This window comes from Boleophthalmus pectinirostris, unplaced genomic scaffold (genome assembly GCF_026225935.1).
Source record: "Boleophthalmus pectinirostris isolate CB_2022bp ecotype Guang Dong unplaced genomic scaffold, ASM2622593v1 HiC_scaffold_19, whole genome shotgun sequence".
Lineage (NCBI taxonomy): Eukaryota > Metazoa > Chordata > Actinopteri > Gobiiformes > Gobiidae > Boleophthalmus > Boleophthalmus pectinirostris.
The window spans coordinates 19,415,658-19,436,901 of NW_026571140.1; the positions used below are offsets into that span (position 1 = coordinate 19,415,658).

Consider the following 21,244-nt stretch of genomic DNA (forward strand, 5'->3'; position numbering starts at 1 on the left):
ATGTGCACTGTGTTTTACACCAACAAAGCGCCACTCACCCGGTGCTGCTCGTTTAACCTGGTCCACTGCAAAGCTCTCTGCTCAAAACCACTTAAACCCAAACAATTGAACTGACCCATTACCACATTGCAGCAATTGAATGACTTTATTTGCAAAGTTAAAGAAGTGTATGCCCAGCCCAACGCGTTTATAGACACATGTTTAATAGTTAAGTAACCATTTTTAATGTGTTTAACATCATCAATGATACACATATTAAATACACTACAGTAATCAAAGTATGTCAAAGCTACCAAATCTTGACTGTGGTGTGATTTAAAACCCAGATATCTAACAGAACAAAAAAGTAATAAAGTGCTCATTTGTTTGACAATATGCAATTTTTATCAAGGCATTTTGTAGAAGTCTAGTCATTACTACCAAGGAAAACAATAAAAAAAATCACTTTAATATAAACTCACTCCATCAACAAATTAGCTTTCAATAAAGTAATCACTATTCATTTAAATGGTACTTTTAAAAAATCTTTACCAAAGCACAAATAGTACAATTCCCTTAACTGTATTAAAACAATAAAAAACTCAGTTGTGCTTAAGATCACCAGCTTTATGAATCAGCATTTGTCACCTTCTATGGCTCGCTCAGTTCTTCCCTCTGAAACACAAATGGAAAAAAAAATCTAATTAAAATTGAAAATACTAATTAAACATTCATGAGAAACAGTTTGTAAAATTTAGGATTGTTGTTGATAATGGGAATGTGCAAAAGTAAGCAGGCATCAGACAGCACATCTAAACAAAACAGAATAATGCAAGATAAACTCCATAGTACCTAATGACCACAGGTTGAACACAGCATGCAAAAAGCAAGAGATAAACACAGTATCAGCAATTCATTTTCAATGGCTGTGTTGATGTGTAATGAAGCAGAGAAAGAGCAATTAAACAGCAGAAAACCCACTGCCTGTAAGAGTCTCCCATTATATGTTCAGAAACGCTGTGTGCTCAAAAATAACACCTGACTACAATATGCAGTCTTTAACCCCATTGAAAATCTTTGAAATGTACAAACATTGTGGGCAGAAGTCCAACTCTCCAATAATCAATGTATTGGGAAAAAAAAATAATAATAACTCTAAAATAACTCTAAAAAATAATAATATATATTTTTTAAAATAACTCTTAAATCAATTAGTGAAAATTATGTCTCCTACTCCCTGAGCTACTCTGAACTAGTGATATGGTGTTCATGAACAAGTCGAATCCTTGACATGAACAGTTGGAACCGGATTTAATTTTTTAAAATAACAATCTAATAAAAAATAAAAAAAAACATCTTTTTCTTGCATGCATTTTTACACTGATTTACACTGAACCAAAACAAGAATAAGCTCAGAAGCAGAGTAGGCAACATGAGAGAGCGCTATATTAATAATAATAATAATAATAATAATATATTGTAGTACAACATTTTATTTAGATTCTGCTTCATTTCAAAGGATAAATACTCTCCCAATCTCCGTTTGAAGCATTTGAATAAAATCTAAGCCTCAGTCATTTCTGTCTGTGATTACATTGGCTTCTGTCATATAAAAAGTTAAAGAGCCAGTCTTTTGTACAGCTCTGTAAAAGGAACTGATCCAAAAGAACTGGATCCCACAAAAAAACACATCACTACCCTGAACTGCTCACACTTTCAGATTTAATCCTAACCTTTGATTTATGACTATGCCATCGGAAAAACTGTCATTAATGATAATCAGGTAGTTAGTCCAGCCAACATCACTGGGCACATAACGTTGCTGAATATACAGTGTTACTCTTACATTTGCCTTGGTAAATCCAGGTAGTGAATATTTGACCAGGCGGGGGTCATTGCTTTTTATGGGCTAGAGCCATCTAGTGGTCAAAGATAAAAATGTATTGACCCCCCCATTGGTTTATACACCCTGGAAATCAAAGCTTGAATAAAACAGAACATTTCTTAAAAGGAGTTAAGAAATTGTTCTAAAGTAAATTTAATAATGTTAGAAAAAGTGCTAAAGTTTTAAGAAATCCACACCTGGAAGCAAAGGTTCCCTGGATGAATCCAAGACCTGTTGAAGATAAAGTTAAGAATATTTTTTTTCTCATTTTCCCCCTCTTTCCCTTATGACACAGAAAACAAGGTCTCAGTGAATAGAAACAACGCCTGATTTCCAAGAATTTCATGCAGCTTAAATTGCAGGTAAAGCCAGCCAGGTAAGTAAGAACTCTAACTTGCTGAGGCCTGGAAAGCAACTGGAAGCCCTGAGTTATGACAAACCAGAACCAACTTGTCCTTCAAGAGTTCCTAGAATTCATACAGAAATGTGTGTTTATGTTTGTATGTTTTTTTTACACGCACAGTTATAGCTTGTTTGACTCCAACTCCAAGTATTCTAAAATGTTGTTATGTTTGGACTGGTCATTAAAGGTAAGGTACCCAACTTTACTTGGTATTATTACCTGGTCCCCAAAGGGTTGACCAGGTTTTGAATTCACGCTGTGTGTCTGTGTGTCTGTCCACCCGCCATAATTCTGCCATTTATGGACTGATTGTTACCAAATTTGGTACGAGGGTCAAGCCCCCGTGCCTGATGCCGCAGAAAAAGTTTGGTGACCATCGAAGGTCATTTGAGGTCACACGGGTCAATTGAAATGTCATGCCATTATAAAGGATAGGCAATTTCACCAATTATTCACCCAATCATCACACAAGTTGGCACATACATAACCGAGGTACATTGGATGTTACAGGTTGAAAACTGGTCAAGGTCACTTGAAGGTCAAGCTAACTAAGGGCAAATATGAGTTTTTGGTCATAACTCCGCGAAGGATCGAGCTAGAGCAATGAGAGTGGTCTCAAAATCTCAGAAAAAGTAAACACAGACGTTCTCATGTGTGACCAGTATCACACAAATGTTCATGGGCACTGTACAGTTAGACATATTGCATTGTGGATATAATGATCATGTAATATGGGCTGGACTCTTCATAAGATAGCTTCCGTGGTGATTAACTGCCTCCATTGATGCCTCATGGGGGACCAGGTTGCTATCTCCGATTGCACTTGTTTATTTGTTCTATGTGGGCCTTATGTAGCAGCTGATTGCAAACTCAGAAAAAAAGAACCTACTTAAAGCAAATTGGCTTGTAGTCTAAAAAAGCTGTTCTAAAGCTGTGCACATGCTCGAAAATTCATGTACGGGAATTCTAGTGATGTCCTTAACTATTAGTGCGAGCTAGGAACTAAATAACTGATAGGATTTCTACTTCCATAGTTTGAAAATCAGGTACCTCTAAAACCATGCAAATCCAATAATACATTAAGTCACCTTAAAAAAGAGGTAAGATTTAAACATTTAATTGCATTGATTTAATGTCTTGCCTCATAAGAAGTTCCAGTCCAAAACTTCTTCATCTCTCCTCTACACCCAGCCACCACAGCAGAGGTTATAAGAGTAAAAGGCACTAGGTAAAGCAGAGCTGGCTGACCCATCCCGGACAGGAGCATGACAGTGAATGTGATGATCATTCCCATGAGATAGGCTGAAAAAAAGATGTTTTAAGCATGACTAAACAAACATTATACAGGAATTAAACATGCCTAAAAAAAGAGTGAATGAGCTAATTGTGTACCTGTGCAACAGCTGATGAAGTACACCTTACGACCACTGTTTACCCAGACATCAAATCTGCTGCAGTAAGCAACCAGTAACCCTAGAAATGTACAAATATTATGTTTTATGAGTTGGGACTACTTCTGCTCACCAAACACTAAATAGAGATGTACATAGTAAAAATAAAAATTACCTGGAACAATAATGTCTCCATAACCCAGAATAGAGAACTGCATCCCACATAAATTCTGGGCCAAGCCTGAGAAGCGAGGAACTCGCATCACTACAGGCAGCTATGGAAACAAAAACAAGCAAACTTCTGTTTGAAAGTGTTTTAGACAACTGATACAACTAGAAGAAAATAATAATTAAAGAGCTATCTTTCTTTAGGATTAACATTCCACAACTGATGAAAAGGTTAGTCAAGCATGCTGATTAGAAACTACAATCAGGAAAGTAAAGGAATTAATTATCTATTCAATTATGCCAGTTTTCCACGCATTTAGCAGCCTTGTTGCACATGTAAATGGTTTAAACAGCCAAGCATGTCCATGCTTTTTAGAAAAAATGTTAATAGTTAGCAAGAATGGACAGCTTACTTTTTCTGTAGGGGGCTGGGGCTCAGCAGGCACTTCCACCATGTTACCGTGCATCTAGGAGAAAGCCAACCCAACCCCAGTGCACAGTTAATAAAGGAACAAGCAGAGCAGATTAGTCTAGATTATGTCAAATGTAAGCAAGCACCAGCTTAACTCTTTTTATTCTGAAATGAATTTTTGATTCAATTTGATTTAGACAATGGAGATTGAGTAGCAACCAATTAAAAAGTATACCTTTTCTCCAGATGCATCTGGGCCAAGGGCAACCTGCACCATGATGCTGACTCCATTCTAGCAAAAAAATGTATTACAATCTAATGGTAAATGTGTATGCTTAGTTATCATGTTCATTACATACCTTGGTAAAAAATGGAGTAATAAAAACAAAGAAGACATCATATAGAAGCAGAAGGCTCAGTAGAATCACACAAATCTGTAAAGATTAAATTATATTAACTTGTAAAACTTTCTTGATCAAATCAATAGTAGGACTGCACCAGAATTGGAATTGGTTCCAGACTATCGGTTCAACTAATATCCTGTTCAGACCTATGCACTGATCTAATGAGACCATTACTGGCTATTTTTGAACTCAGGATGTTTAAACAAGTTCTGTAGTTACTTGATATAACACATTTGGATCAATTTTGTTACATCTGTGTTTTAAGGAAAGAAATTACATTTTCACTCTGCATTGTATCAGGTATTGATATTGGAAGTCAATGTATCAATAACGGTATTAGAATGGCGCATTTCTAATAAATTCATGGGTTACAGGCCAAAGATTTCTTTCTCATTTGATGGATTCTGTGAAAACCTTTCTCCAATCAAAAGATATATTTTGATTTGAATACTGTTATTACTATAACAGACAGCTGCCAAATCCTTCAAATTTAGAATGAATTTTTGAAATTAATCTGTCTGTCCAATATCATTTTTGATATGAAGATCAAAAGTAGTATCCACTTCAGGTGTAGCACTTTTACAGAGAACCCTATTTGCACACAATGTACTATGGTAAGAGGAAAATTAATTAGTTTTACACGAGGATGGGTAAAAATTTTCAGTTTATGTTGACAATAAACAGTAATGATTAAGTTCACTTTAAGCTGATAAATTAGACCAGGTGTTTTATTCAAACAAAAACACCTCACCAAACAAAAAGACCTAACCGAACAAGACTGGTTATACAGCATGCAACAAAAACAAAAACATACCTTAAAATTAGACAATGAAATTGTTCTTATGAAATTAAGGCAGAAGGCAATGCCAAGGATGTCCTGCAGGATCCAGATCCATCTACAAAAATGTTGTAATTATAATTTGTAGAAGGTTATTTGTATAAATATCATTCAATTTAACATCATCTTTGAGATTATACTAAAACAAATGCATACCAAATTATAAAATGAACTGCACTAACATGTGCTAAACAAGGCTAAGATAATATATTACCTGTCTTCATTCCTGTAGACACCCCAAATCACTGCTATGACAATGCACACAGATGCCAGAATAATAGATCTCACAGAAAAGTTCCAATTTCTCACTGAAAACCTGTCAAAATGACACAGGCATATAAATGGACAAAAGTCTCCACATTAACAGCTTCATAGAAAACCATGACTGTCCTATGCATTCTTAAAGCTAATTGAATTACTTTTCACACTTGAAGATTGGCATTTCACACATGGAAATGTTTCAATATTACATTGTACTGTATGTGTGTTTATAATTAGCTGTTTAAAAAATGTTTTATTCATTAAACAAACCTTATAGTGCCACAGCCAATTTTATCCAGCACAGCGTCAAAACAGAAAAACAGCGCATTTGCAGATGCCAGGCAGAATATGGCAATAATGACATACACTAAAAAGAAAGAAGTATTTTAAGTATATAATATAATAAACTCGCAGAAAATACAGATAAGTACTATAAGTTGTACTAACCCAGGATATTGTAGAAGTAGTACATGAGGACAAGCATTCCACACATCACCAAAACTAAGACCACTACTTTAAGGGGGGAATAAAGGAAGAGCTCTCCACTGTCAGCTTTGCCTTCGCCTCTTCCTCCGTCATCATGGGCATGGCCACTACTTAATCGCTCTCTACCACACACAAACAATCAAGGGGTAGTCAGTCCCTCCCATGTTCTTTTTAAAAGTAGTAGACCAAACAAATAATAGATAAAAATAGAAAGAACCATGGCCTAGGCTCTACTCATATTCAGTAAAATTACAATCTAGTAGTATTTGTGCTGTTTATGCAAGAGACCAATCCACATACCTTTCACTGGCACCACTCCAGAAGCCACCCAAGGCTACTGTCATTATAGCAATTAGAAGCATAACTACAATGCTTGGGTCTATCTTTGCTTGTGGTGGGGCATACAGCTTCACTTGCATCTCCCCAGTGAACACCTACAAAGTAAGCATTACAAACATTAGAAACAACATGGGTCAAATCAATAAACCAAAATACAATGCTGTCCAACCTGTTGTGCTTCTAAAAAGTCCCTGTATCTCATAAGCGCAAGGGGAATAGTTATCTTTGAATATTCAGATTCATTGGCTGATGGAGTGGCCTGTAATTTCACATTTAAAGAAACACTTTGAGTCAGATAAACCTGTCCAAGGTTTTCCTAGGCTAGCTTAAAAATACAAATTTCAGATAATTCAGATAAACCATACCAAAGTCTTGTTGCTTGCAATAAGCAAAGTGGTAGCTCCAAGTTCCTGAGCAGTCAACGCTTTCTGGCTGAAATCACAGTCTCCTCTCATCACCACTACAGCTTTTCCTTTGACAAGGTCTGGGGTGACCCCTGAGCTGTTACACAGCAATTGTGAGGTCAAATTTACCAAAGGGTATACAGTCTGGAAAGGAAGGTTATACAGGGTAAGTCTTGACTGTAGAAAATTGCATGTTGTATTATTCATGGCAGAAAATGGTTAAAACACAGCTTTACAAACAATTTAATGAGTTCACAAAACAGTACTGACAGCAGTATCGAGGGATTGTGCCAGTGGGGTCCATGAGTGATTGTGAACAATGCAGAACTCTCTTTCTGTCTGGCCATCTGAAATATGCAAGATGCCCTCCTGGCAGTTTGCCTATGTAATGTACAAACATATTAAAACAATTTCAAACTTTACAGTGTACATTCCTTTTCAGAATAAAGAGTAACAGCACGTTAAATCTATGTTGTGTTCTGGGTGCCACGGTATAGATGACAGAGACTCAGTCCAGTTCAGAAGGTTTCCTCTGTATTTTAGATAAAGAAAACACTAAATGCTATGAGAGTGAGGCTGCCACCAAACATTCCTCAACTTAAAGCGCACAACTCTGTAGTATTCTAAATATATATTTTACAGGCAAAGTTGATGATCCAGATCTATAGAATGTCTGATGGTTTTAGTCAAAGTAGGAAATAAATATTTTATTATCTAGTTTGCTTAGGCATTGTACAGGATGCCTAGTTATTCTATATAATGCTTAGTGTCGGTATAGGTAAAGTGTGATAGACAGATTTTATTGTTGATTTTTATTTCATTTAAGGAATGTTTTTGGTTTTTTTGGCAATACAGTTTTTTTTCAAGCTCTTTGACATATTTACAGATATACCACTGAAAATAAACTGAATTTTATCCCAGTAAAATGCAGTTTTACCTTTACATTCTGATTCATTGTCCCTCAAAAGCAAATTTTACCATCAAAACTATCAACCTTTGGTCATGTTTTTATGTGTTCATTCATTCATTCAACAGTGCAGTTTAGAAGCTTTAGTCCTACTGTCAGTGACCACTGAGAATCACTGGTTTAGTGCACACTGGGGGTTTACACTTTACAGTTACTCATTTGGATAGGGCTGAAAGGGGAAAGGGGATATGGCTTTTTTTTGGTCTAAAACCATTATTACATAACATAACTTTATTTAAATAAATGTATATAACAGACACGTGCAGTATTTACAGTATTTTATCCTTACCATAAATACCTATGCTGAAGAAAATTTAGATTATTAGATTTTGGGTGGTCCCAAATTGTAGATTTTTGCTATTATCATTAGTCAAGTATTCTGAGAAAGATTCTGAAAAGTGTGTGAACTGTAGCAATTGATATGACCACTTGTGCTACTGTTCAGACACATGAGGCTGAATCAAATGATAAATACTAAACCAAGTTTCAGAAAATGTGCTGAAGCTAACAACTGAAAACTGTAATATCATTATTGGGATATTTTAAAGAAAGTATCAAGATATTCATATTTGTCGATATGCCCATGAAGTCCTCTCATCAATCCTAAATGTAACCTATTCTACTAAACCTTCTTTGGAGGCCCTACCAACATGTGATTCTTTAATTATACATAATTATTATTTGTATCTTGGACATTGTCTTATATGCCAATGCTAAAATTAATCAAATGCGTCAAAACGCTGCTAAAAAAAAGTAATGGGATAGCAGTGAGCAATGTGAGACATAGGTTAAAACTACCTGAAAAAAATCATACACATCTACCATATAGAGAATAAGAAAGGGCAAGGTGATTTACCAAAGACTGCAAACTGTTTACTTTCACTTTGACAGCGATTCTCTCTTTTGCCTAAAGGCCATTTGGGTTCTCAAGTTTAGTAGAGATTATTGGTTCTTTCCTACTTTGCCGGGCCATTTCAGGCATTCTACACTATGCCTGATTTTCAACTTTGTCTGTAACATGAATATAATGGGTTTCAGAAAACAATTCCTTAATGGTTTGAAGGACTTTGTGAAGACCTTTCCCTTCTCAAAAGATATAATATTTTTATTTGAATTGCTTAACTTCTATGATCACGGAAGGCGTTTGGCATTGCTCGAAACCAATGCTTAAATTACATTTCCAAAAACAACGTTCCAAGTTATCATACATGTTTTGCTAACGTGGCATTAACTTATTAACGATGATCAAGACGATGGTGTTAAAGTGTCACGCTTGCGAAATATGAAATGTACAGTAGATAATGTTGGTAAAAGTGATAAACAGCAGCGCGACCCATAAGTTAAGTTTCACTTGCATGTAAGGTTATAGCTAGTATAAACTTACCAATGTTGCCAGGAAAATAACAGTTAAAATGACAACACGTCCCATTTTCGTTTGATATGTTTCTTTTTCTTAAACTGGCAGTTTTCAAAACCCTTCGATGTGGAATAAAACACATTTAGGCCCTATGTCATCTTCGAAGCTGGGTGCTGTCTTCCCCAACTAGCTACTTCCTGTTTCGGCTTTAGACACATGACCAACGCAGCAATGGCAAACCACTAGAGAAATCCCCAGTTCAAGCAGCCATGCTTTGACTGTAGAATTCTACTCATGAAGCTGCCTGCATTTATTGAATTAAATATTGTAAGTAAGTTAAAGTAGGTATATCTGCATTAGTAGGACCACAAATATGCCAGTATATGTCCCGTTAAACCTTTTAATCAATCTCTCTCTTTTTTTTGTCTTTTTTTTGTCTTTAAATTTGCTACCCTTCCCATTACAAAATGGCCACCGCAATTACCATGGCAACAAAATCTACATGTTTCTAGCCTTTATTATGCCTTTAAATGTATGTACGTATGTACGTGTGTACGTGTGTGTGTGTGTGTGTGTACATATATAAAAAAAAATATATATATATATATATATATACACACACACACACACACACACACACACACATACATGTTCTGTCTAAGATGTATTATTCCTATTATTATTATTATTATTATTATTATGTATTTATTTATTTATTTTTTGCTGCTGAAAAATGAATTTTGGGATAAGTCTGTCTTATGTGCTGGACTATCTCTGGGGTCACTTACACCTTGGGCCTTGTCTGGTGTGGTAGATTTGGGCCTTGATTGCTCAGGTGCTCAAGGCCTGCTCTTGTTCAGCCAGGATACTTCAGACCAGCCCTCTTAAGCCATAAGTAAGAGTTCTTGATATAAGCCACTTCTGTTATGTTCCAGTGGCTACAGCAGATCCTAGTAGATCTCAGGAAAAACATCTGACATCTAAGTCCAGAAAAGTGTAGTATTAGGACCAGCAAAGATACTGGACAAAATCCTCAAGCTAGAGGCCATTATTATTATTATTTTTTTTTTTTTCAAGTACACGGTTTTCACCCTCACATTATAATTAAAGAGTCTGTGGCCATGCTTACTGTCATGAAGGCAAATATGCAGCCTATTATATAACTATCAATGACATAGTGAAGGTCTTTTTTGTATGTCTGCAGCTTGATAAATAATGTAATAATTTAAATTAAAAAAACATTTTAGATATTATGATTATGATATCATTGAGCATTAATATCCGTAAATCCTGTAGTGGAAAAATTATGCATATATCTTGATGATAAATAAATAATCCATTTGCAAAGCCCAGTGAGTTTTTGGAATACAGACAAAGGTTTATTTTTCTTTGTTACAGGAGATATGAACAGGGTCTAGGCCCTAGTCAGAGACCCACAGTGTCATCAGTATCCTCTCTCAGTGACCACTCCCAAGTCTCCTCTTTCATCTCCCCCATTTGAGCTCTAAATATTTATAAAGAAATACAGAGTTATGCACATATCAAAACAGAGTGTGCAAAGGTCTTCCTGAGGGTAGCTACAACTGTGTTTGCTGAGCCTTTACACATGCTAATGACTAGTTTGGTGACAGGTAGCAATCACTTTCATTTACACAAAGACACACTAAGAGAAATCTTTTCACAATATACATTTCCTTAACAATCCTTATTTGTGATGATGGTAACAATTCTGAAGAAATTACCTTAATCAATCAAATATTTTCTCTAGCTGTTTGGATCCGCTTTTCATCAAAATGAAAACGAAGACTTCCTGAGAGACAGTCTTTCTTTGAGGCTTGAATTAAGCCGGAAGAGCAAGGTGACTGTAAATAAAATGTTTTGGGTCAGCATGCTCTAAACGTGGGAGGAAAGAAATCACATTTTGCGGCTATGTGTCTTTTACCTGACATTCAACATCCATTGTATTTATTTACATAGACAGGCTAATGCATTTTCAGTCATCCAAGTCTGCCATTTCTGATTATTTATTTTATCTTAAAACAACATTAGCTATATTTCTTATCCCTATAGCCCCATAATTTTTTAGACTTTGTTTTTTTCCCCTACCCTAGTCCATGCACTATGCATAATAGCCTAATGACAACTGTAAAGTGATTAGATAATTATGTCTCCCTTTATGATGGGTGCTGCCCACTTATAACATCCACTTTTCACACCACAGGTAGAAATGAAACACACTTCATATGTGTCACAAACTCGCTCATGAACAGAAGATCTTGTCAATCATGCTGCATACACCAACAGATTACCAACATAAAAAAAATAAATAAAAATTTTAACCAAATGGAGGAATGATGAAAGTGAAACTGTTGCCATATCATAATTGTATTTATTTATTTAGCATATATATATATATATATATATATACCACATTATTAATTGATGTATGCAGACATATCTTTTTAGAAGTACAATGTTCAATTGGAGCTATTTATCAGCAACACAGTAACGTATACATTCATTTTGAATGCTTCAAGACCATCCGTTTGCCTTCAAAGCTATTGTGCAAGCTTCTCTGTTTCCCACCAGTCTGCAGATGGAGTAATGTGACCCTGCTTAGTCTATTGTTTTAGTCTCACAATTTAGTTTTCTTTGCGTACATAGAGCGGCAACTGCCCAGGACGTCTGACTACTCTATGCTGGAGTGCACAATTACAGATAGGTATGGACAGTTCTTAAGCAGCTTGTCCCTTTTGTGTTTTTGAGGCGGGATATTTGGCTTGTTCAGAGATAAGCAACAGAGTGAACCAAATTTAATGGGCAGTGTTTGTTGACTCATCTAAGCATCACTACAAAGCCTGCTATAAACAACTAAATCTGAGTGACATGAATAAACAGCAATGACTTAGTCATTGGTCACACTGAGCCTGCACACTGTCACTATTCTTATCTTTATTCGTTTGTACTAGTTTACTAGAACGTACATTTTGGTGCATATTTGTTCATTTTACTAGTTTATTCTTTATCTAATTAAATTGAAGAGTCAAGTATACAACAATTACTGCTTTATAGCTGCTTGTGAAGGGTTCCGACCAGGATTAAAATGTGTTGCTAATTAGCTGATGTGTTGAATACATGAGTGGGTAAGGCAAGGTTTCTAACCATCCAACCAAATGAAAACAAATAAAATAGAAAGATGTAGGCCTATGTAATTGTAGGCACTGAGCTAAACATTCATATGAAGACAGTGGCTGCAGGTATAATCCTGTATATATAGTGATTCATACATTTAAAGCTTAGCTGTAGGAATATAATTAACCCCTGCCATCTCACTGCCTTGACCTGTGTGTACAACTATCAGTGGAAAGAAATTACCATAGAAACAAGAGACTTGTCATTACAGATTTAGATATATGCACAACTGTATTTAATTTCTAGACCAAAAACATGACCCTGTAAAAATCTGGAACAAAGACAAAGCACCAACAAATAATCTACTGAACATTTTCCTTTTTTCTATTTCAATTTTCAATGTCACATAAATGGCAACAGCAAGTTGATCATCGTTGTATCAAAACTACTTACTGTAGCCACAAAATATGCAATACAAACAGTTACTTGTTTGGCACTGCCATCCTAATCGCTGAATTGACTTTCCTTATCATAGCCTGCATCATGTCCAATGCACTGGAAGAATGGCAATTGTGTTTTTTGTTTTTGTTTTTTTGTTTGTTTTTTTGCCATTTTCTGTGAATCATATGTTGTGTAAAGAATATTTTGTCTCAAATCTCCTTACAAGTTTTCTTTTGTAAGCTTGTTTCTAAATTGATACTAAGTCAATTTATTTCCAGTTGCGACGATTTTTACCCTCATTGTCCGTCCGTCTGATGCGGCGATAATGGGGGTTGCACCGAGGTGAGACCACTCCCCGAGGGAACATCCAGCGCCTCTCATTGGTAAAGACAACAGCTCCAAAAGAGTTCATGGAAGAAGCGCACAAGACGCGCACCAGAGCCGTAAAATCAGACCCAAGCCGTAAAGAACCCAAGCTGCAATCGGTACCTGCTGCAACCTCAGAGAAGACAAGGATGCAAGGAGATGACACTAAATAACTTATTTTTGCACTTTCATATTCGTCAATGACCTGCTCGAACCTGAACTTTTTTCTACCGTATGTTAAGGTAAGTTCAGCGCATGCTTCCATACCTTTTTATACCCTATTGTATAATTAAACACTATTAAGTTGTAAGTAACACACTGTAATTGAATTAATTCCGTTCCAAGCACATTTTATTTACTTCCATGAAATAATGTAGGCTAATCAGTGTCGTAAGAAATGGCAATCAATGGCATAGTGTACACAGTTAACTATACATTATTTGGTCTTGTTCAATGTTTTTGAGAATGTAAACGGGCGTAAATAACAGATCTCACTGGCGTTTTATTGAGTTTAAATGGTGATATTAATTGCAAATAGCATGACATATATAGTGATCCTGATTTAATAATCCTATAGCTGCACACCATGAGAAAATGCCTCCTCTCTAATATTAGAATATTAACTCTCAGTCTCTTCCAAACCTTCATGTTTCTATCAGACTGCATAGCAATGTGAAAGAGCCGTGTAAAGCCCTGCTTATTATTTCCTCTTGATGAGCTTCAGTATCCTATTTTGCTCAGCTCTGTACATCTGTCATCTCATTCCTTTAACCATCTCTGGGCAACATTCTCAGGAACTCTTGTGCTCCTCTTTACTCTCTATTAGTCATGCAGTAGACTACTTTCTACATTGCCCACTTCTCATCCCCTGACTCATTTGTGTTCTATCTGATTTTATTTGTTTCTAGCACAGCTGACCTTCATGAGGTTTGAACAGAATGCTATGCTGCACAAAATGAACACTACCATGATGACTGAGTGTGCAGTGAATATGTGTTATTTGATGACAGACCCCTCGCTCAACATCACTTGCGACTTTTCCTTGGCTCTCTCCAACTGGACCAATGGGACCGCTAGCCCTCAGCTGCCCACTTTCAGCACAGCAGCCAAAATCAGAGTCATCATCACCTTCATCCTGTGTGTTATATCTGCATTTTGTAACCTGGCTGTGCTGTGGGCTGCACACTGTGATGGCAAACGCAAGTCTCACGTCCGAGTCCTTATAATTAACCTAACAGTGGCAGATCTGCTGGTGACTTTCATAGTAATGCCAGTGGACGCCTTCTGGAACATAACTGTTCAGTGGCTGGCTGGGGACATTACCTGCAGGCTCTTAATGTTTCTGAAGTTGCAAGCTATGTACTCATGTGCTTTTGTCACTGTGGTGATTAGTCTGGATAGACAGTCGGCCATCCTCAACCCTTTGGCAATCAATAAGGCTCGAAAGAGGAACCAAGTGATGCTGACTGTTGCGTGGGGCATGAGCTTAGTGCTGTCAGTACCACAGGTCAGTAGAGGGATGCACCTAAAATTAACACGCCCATACAGAAAAAGTACAGCATTTGCACAAATATAACAAGAGATGTAAATAAAGAAAACAAACTCTAATGTTACAAATAACTGAAATGGAGCAGAATGAGTCAATATATCAACCATATGTGCTCCCTATTATGTTGCTAATTAAAGGCCACATACACATATTCATAGTTTCCATATGCACAGACAGACCTCAATCTCTACTTGGATCTTGCTTTCTGCATATACAATAGAGACAATTAAGATGATGGGAGTGTGTGGAACAGTAATTCTAATACCTTGTATCCTTTTCTCTTTAGCTGTTCCTCTTCCACAGTGTAACCATCTGCCATCCGGTGCACTTCACACAATGCACCACTCGAGGGAGTTTTGATCTCCAGTGGCATGAGACGGCCTACAACATGTTCACCTTCTCCTGCTTGTTCCTGCTGCCACTGGTCATCATGATCACCTGTTACACCAGGATCTTCTGTGAAATATCCAAACGTTTAAAAAGAGACAACTGTAAGTTTGTTTATTAAGTTCAATTACTTACATTATAAAGCCTACATCATAAATATGTTTTAGATCCCATTTATGAACTCTGATGTTACTGTACAATATTTATACCAACCTAAAAATTTCATATTATATTTTAGTGCCACCAAATGAGATGCATTTGCGATGTTCCAAAAACAACATTCCCCGAGCCCGAATGAAGACTCTGAAGATGAGTATTGTCATCGTGGTGTCATTCATTGTTTGCTGGACTCCATACTACCTGCTGGGCCTGTGGTATTGGTTTTTTCCTGATGACTTGGAGGGGAAAGTGTCTCTGTCTCTGACTCATATCCTCTTTGTATTTGGCCTGGGGAATGCTTGTCTTGACCCTATCATCTATGGCCTCTTCACCATTCACTTCAGAAAAGGATTGCGAAGGTTTTACCACAAGGCTGCTGTACCAACAGACACAGAGAATAACACAGTGATTACTGGATCCTTTACATGCAATGTTAACTCTTTGCAAGTGAAGAAGGAGGTAAGCCACAGCACCCCGGAGAGCTTCATGTTGTTGACCAATAATCATGTACTGCAAAACAATTCAGACTCAAAAAATGAGAGTGTCTTATGAAATACTGGAAATAATGCATATAGCCTAGCTGATTTATTTTAGTTGTCTTTTGTGGAGTTGTGTAACAATTAATAAACTCAACCCAGTATAACAAAATAGTGAGAATAACTATTATTACTATTATTATTGTCTTGTACAACTTGTACATATAGCTTATTTAGCTTAAAATAATTAATAGATTTTTTTGTGTGTATGTACTGTGTGCCTTTTGACACGCAAAAACATTGGCCGATGTCTGAGCTAAGATGACAAACCTCAGGACTAAGCCCCTTCCACATACAGCTGCACGCATATGGCTTTAAGTTGTTTTTTGAAGTCTTGAAGCTCTTGGCTAACCTGATAAGGCCCCTTACAGCCTATAATCACTGATGAGTCAGAGTGGACAAATGGAAAGTCCATTTCCATTCTGCAATACAGCAAATTAATTTTTGACAGACACAACAGGCCACTTAAAATAAATCATCATTTGCTTTTTTGACACACGCCTGTGTATTGATAAGATGTCTTTAATTCATTTATGCAGTGAAGGGCAGGTTATCATATAAAATGAAATTATTTGTTGAAATTTGAATTTATATTTATTTATATATTTATATTTGATTAATGGGTCAAAGCATTAAAGATCTCAGCCCAATCAAAGCTTTTCTGATTTTAATAAGGACTCCAAACACATTGAAATCCAAGACAGACGAGGGTAAATAGAAAGTTTGGGTCAAAACCAATAGCCTTGAATTGAGAACAGACACATTGGTTTGCTGTGGATTGTGGCTGAAGACATGTATATTGTCCACAGATTACAAGTGAAAAGACAAAAATTGATTTTAGTTAATGCTGCTACTACTAATAATAATAATTAGTATTTATTTTAAACATGTCTTCAACATGTATGTAGACACACATAAATATAGCCATCTCAGACAAGAAATTACAATATGTTTCTAAGTGTGAACACTTCCATGATACTAATAATTGATTCACCACCTGTTGGTAAGCTACTATTGTAGCGACAGCTGCCTTGGGATATATTGACGGAAGCATAGCTGCCAAACTGTGCCCACCATCCGTTACTCACATGCACCACATTCAAATTAGGTAAGGCAAGGCTGACTCTTAAGAAGAACATGGTGACAGTTTACACTGTGGCACCTGGTATTCCCAACTAATCACTCCCAGTGCTGCTTAGCTTCTGAGATCAGATGAGACTGGGCATTCTCAAGATGGTATGGCATCACTATTATTGTGAAGTGCAAACATGACAATTTTATAATAATCATACATCAGTGACCTTTTTTTTTTTTTTACCCAATTTTATATGAGACATTTTATACACACTAGCAACCAAGTCATCATAACTGTGCCTATGAAATCAAGATGTGTTTATAAAGATTTTCACAGACAGTTCAATTGGTTCCATACACTTAACACATTTTAAGCAACATTACTGAATAATAACACACCACATTGATATATTAATTTAAAGTTAGGAATCAATATTTCCACAGATTATTTTGTATATTTAATGAAAAATGTATATTCTATATATTCTCTTCAAACATAGTTTGTTGGATACCCTTGTTTTATCATCATTGATGTTTCCTGCAGCTCTCTCCATGTTTGCTTTATGTCTTTGGCCCTTTCATGTGCAGATAGTTTCCTTAAAGTACATTTAAACACAAGTAATCAATATCTGTTAAACTTAACTGAATAAAAAAGATACCAACCTGTCTTGTAGATGCTGGTTGCATAAATCGTTAAGTGTGACAAAGTGACATGTGTTCTGTTCGTTTGAGTCTGAGGGAGTAATTATGCATGGCTTAACGATTTCACACTCTCCAAAGCGGAAAATATAAAGCTGATTATTGCCATCTTCTGTAGAAAGAGGTTCCTTGACAACTACAAGTGTTTTTAATGTTACTGACAGTTTAGACAAATATTATAGATTTTTTTCATACCATACAGAATGTAGAATTTGATAAATCATGAAAGGTAATCACTTACGAGAAGTACATTAACTGTATTTATTTACCTTGGATGAGTAGAGAGTGGTGTTGGCTGTTAAGAGCAAAGACAGGATTGCAGGAGGTAGCGAGCGTATGGTTTGCAGGTAGTATCAAAGAGCACACATTTGTTTTATTGATGACATCTTGTAGGTACATTTTACCATTTCTTTGAATCACAAGTGTCTGTCCAACCAATAAAAAATATCAGCTTGTGACAAATGTATATTATTTTTTTAAATCATTTGTTTTATTACTACCAAGTCTTGCAGAAATGGCACAGCTGCAGTGACAATCGAGAGGTCAGCATTGTCTTTTGCCCTGTAGGAAAATAAGAAGTGTGAATACGTTGCATTCTCTGACTACTGTGTTAGTCAGACAAACAGATGAACGTGATAAATATATATAGACATATTATGTACTGCATTTTCAACCTTTCAGTCAATTGTAGCATACGTAATTCCCTTCCTCGTCCTATAATTATTACTGTATACAATTCTCCACTTTTGCACTTTACTAAAAGATGGAGCTTGGAGTCATCCACTGACACAGGACAGTAATCCACAAAATGAATCCCAAAAAAGGCACTGTCCACATCATACATAGACAAGACAGACACTGGAGAGCCTGTAGAACATAGAAAATACACAATATTTAAAAACAAATAAGATAGTTACTCTCTGTGAGCACTGGGGATACAAGGGGCACTTGTTTGTCAACAAAACTCAAATGTAACTATAATCTATATCACACCAGTTGTGACCCATGAGAAGATCACCATGACCCTATATCAGCAGTGTATCTGATAGATCTTGTCAAAGTGATGGACAATTGATTCACTTTGTGAAAGTGTGTTACTTCTTTAATGTATTGAATGTACATGTCAATGCATCATATGGGTTAAACAGTAACTAGTGGATGATAACAGTCTCTAATTTCAAAATAATATCTAGAAAAAGGATGTCTCAAGAGACATTTTATGTTTAGTTTTACAAATTTAATTTAAAATACTTATTCATATAAATTCAAAAACTCCGTGCGTGTGGGTAAATTGCTATTTTAGGTTTTCGTTAGAAGAAAAACAGGAATATAGAATCAAGCTTTAGTACAGACTTACCAAAGTTTCTGTCCCAAAGACACACAATAGTGTCAGAGAGACCAAGGGCTATGTAGCGAGTGCATTCACTGACCGCTGAACAAACTATTTTATTTGCATTTGGCCACAACAACCCAGGCAAACAATGAAAATCTGAAAAACACAAACATTTAGTTTTTCTGTTTCTTACAAATTAAAACCCAGATTGCTTGGTTCTACCAGATTTGCTTTTGGTTGCTTTTTGGAGCGAGTACTGAAGAAGATGTTTGCTATCACTCCACCACATACAAAGAGCATTAGGCAGGTCTACAAATTGAAATAAATAATGATGTCATAAATTGTAATATGGAATAGCAGATTTAATGCAGATTTTAGCAGATTTTAATGTTTAATACAGTATTTTGCAATGAATGTTTCTCCCTTCACTCTAGTCAAGACAAAGGGTTAATAAGTTAAAAGCCATGTTTCTGCTGTGTTCAGCTTTATAGTAGCACCAGGCAATTGTTTAATTAAAGACAATATCACATTTCACAGAAATACAGTGTTATTACCAACCTGTGTTTTCTTTTCTCTCCCCAGATAATGGCAGAAGAAAGTGTACAGTGCAGGCTCTAAATTGAATAACATAAATTAAGTACATTAATTTACACAACTGTCATAAAAATACATCACATGTCCATTCATACCTTGCCACACTACATTTTCCATCCAAGGCCAGACAATGTGAGTCAAACTGAGAGGGACTTTCTGAAATAGTATCTATAAAATAAATAAATAAATAAATATATATGTATATATATATATATATATATATATATATATATATATATATATATATATATATATATATATATATATATATATATATATATATATATATATATATATATATATATTATTTATATTTATATATTTATATATATACAGATATATAGATATAGATGTAGATATAGATAGATAGATATAGATAGTTGTCCAACTTCTTCACAAGAATAGGCTGCTGAATTGTAAACGTACCCATTACACAATGTAGTGGCTTGATTTTATTTATCACTGCAACAGGTGACCATTGGACTTCTGACAATATTGGGGAAATGGAGTCCTACCACAGAGGTAAAAGATATGGTGGCCAATGGTTGGTTAATGTATTATTTATTTCTGGTTGATTTTGTCTTTTTTTTTTTTTTTTTTTTACCTTTTTTTGAGAAATAGCAAATCCCAACTCCCTGAGCCATGATTCGGTTGGAAAATAAAATATTTCAAGCCAAACAGCACCATTGCCTATTAGGAAAAAAGTCTATTACCACACACACATAGGCTAGTGTAGCTGGCGGCAGGCCTATACTTGTTTTTTTATTTTGAGATGATAGCTTACTTACAGCTCATTGAGGCAATTCCATAATCTCCTCCTTGAGACACTTGAAGTGTGATGCAAATACTTCGATTGCTGATATCCTCCTATAGATGACAATTTATTTGTTATTGCATATGGAACCTACTATAACAGTCACAACACCACACAATGAATGAAATTAAAATTATTCAAAACACTGCAGAGATGAAGCACTAATAATACCATTATGTTAATGATCCTGAGAAGTTGAATGATTTCTGACCAAAATATTAAGATTCTGGCAACACCTGCAGAGGATATACAGTTAACTTGGGCAAGTTGTTTTTTAAACATTTTTGTTTATTTTTTTTATCTTCAGAAACCAAGCTCTGTCTTACCCATGTCATCAACTGTTCCCAGCAAGTAAGTGTTTTCTGCCACTTTTGTGATCTGAATAGCTGTTATTTCTATCATGTCTTGTGACCACTCTGCAACACATCGAAAAGAAGACGCACACCAAAGAGACAATCCTCTGGGGTGGCCAACACTGAGGTACTGACCATCTTCTGACAGTGCCAGGCAGGTGGCGTTCTCTGGCAGCTGGTCAATGATAACACAACAAACAGACATCTTATATATATATATATATATATATATATATATATATATATATATATATATATATATATATATATATATATATATATATATATATATATATACGGTGATTTACCGGATACACATCAGATGAGTTTAGCAGAGGTACTTCCATTTGCACATTCCTGCATCCAGCTTTTGCTGTAATGTAGCGTTACGTTAATATTTATCACCTATAGAACATATGCTGGCTAGCGTGGCTAGCGTGTAGTTGGGTTATACTGTCGGTCCGATTAAGGCTAAAACAACTTTGTAAAAGAAAAACAGTGTTTAATTTATGT

General features: G+C 35.7%; 2 protein-coding genes across 4 annotated transcripts; both read right to left on the reverse strand.

Annotated features, from left to right (window-relative positions):
• Positions 1-183: 183 nt before the first annotated feature.
• Positions 184-9,502, reverse strand: zgc:123258 (uncharacterized protein LOC641502 homolog). 3 transcript variants are annotated; one of them, XM_020941318.2, is made up of 17 exons: positions 9,322-9,502; positions 7,241-7,351; positions 6,932-7,114; positions 6,736-6,825; positions 6,528-6,661; positions 6,189-6,349; positions 6,012-6,108; positions 5,695-5,796; positions 5,457-5,538; positions 4,598-4,672; positions 4,474-4,530; positions 4,240-4,293; positions 3,834-3,933; positions 3,660-3,740; positions 3,409-3,569; positions 2,062-2,095; positions 184-654 (listed from the first exon to the last, which is right to left on the reverse strand). In XM_020941318.2, exons 1-17 carry the CDS (start codon positions 9,364-9,366, stop codon positions 614-616), a joined length of 1,608 nt encoding a protein of 535 aa, XP_020796977.1. In that variant the 5' UTR covers positions 9,367-9,502; the 3' UTR covers positions 184-613. The 3 variants fall into 3 exon arrangements, with proteins under 3 accessions (XP_020796977.1, XP_020796979.1, XP_020796978.1); XM_020941320.2 differs by lacking the exon at positions 4,240-4,293; XM_020941319.2 differs by lacking the exon at positions 2,062-2,095.
• A 5,652-nt stretch (positions 9,503-15,154) lies between these two features.
• Positions 15,155-20,936, reverse strand: wdr93 (WD repeat domain 93). Its single transcript, XM_055154843.1, has 14 exons — positions 20,705-20,936; positions 20,550-20,614; positions 20,353-20,431; positions 20,169-20,254; positions 19,991-20,075; positions 19,660-19,732; positions 19,529-19,584; positions 19,193-19,279; positions 18,995-19,126; positions 18,312-18,504; positions 18,138-18,198; positions 17,907-18,063; positions 17,602-17,773; positions 15,155-15,704 (listed from the first exon to the last, which is right to left on the reverse strand). Exons 1-14 carry the CDS (start codon positions 20,934-20,936, stop codon positions 15,500-15,502), a joined length of 1,683 nt encoding a protein of 560 aa, XP_055010818.1. The 3' UTR covers positions 15,155-15,499.
• Positions 20,937-21,244: the final 308 nt, after the last annotated feature.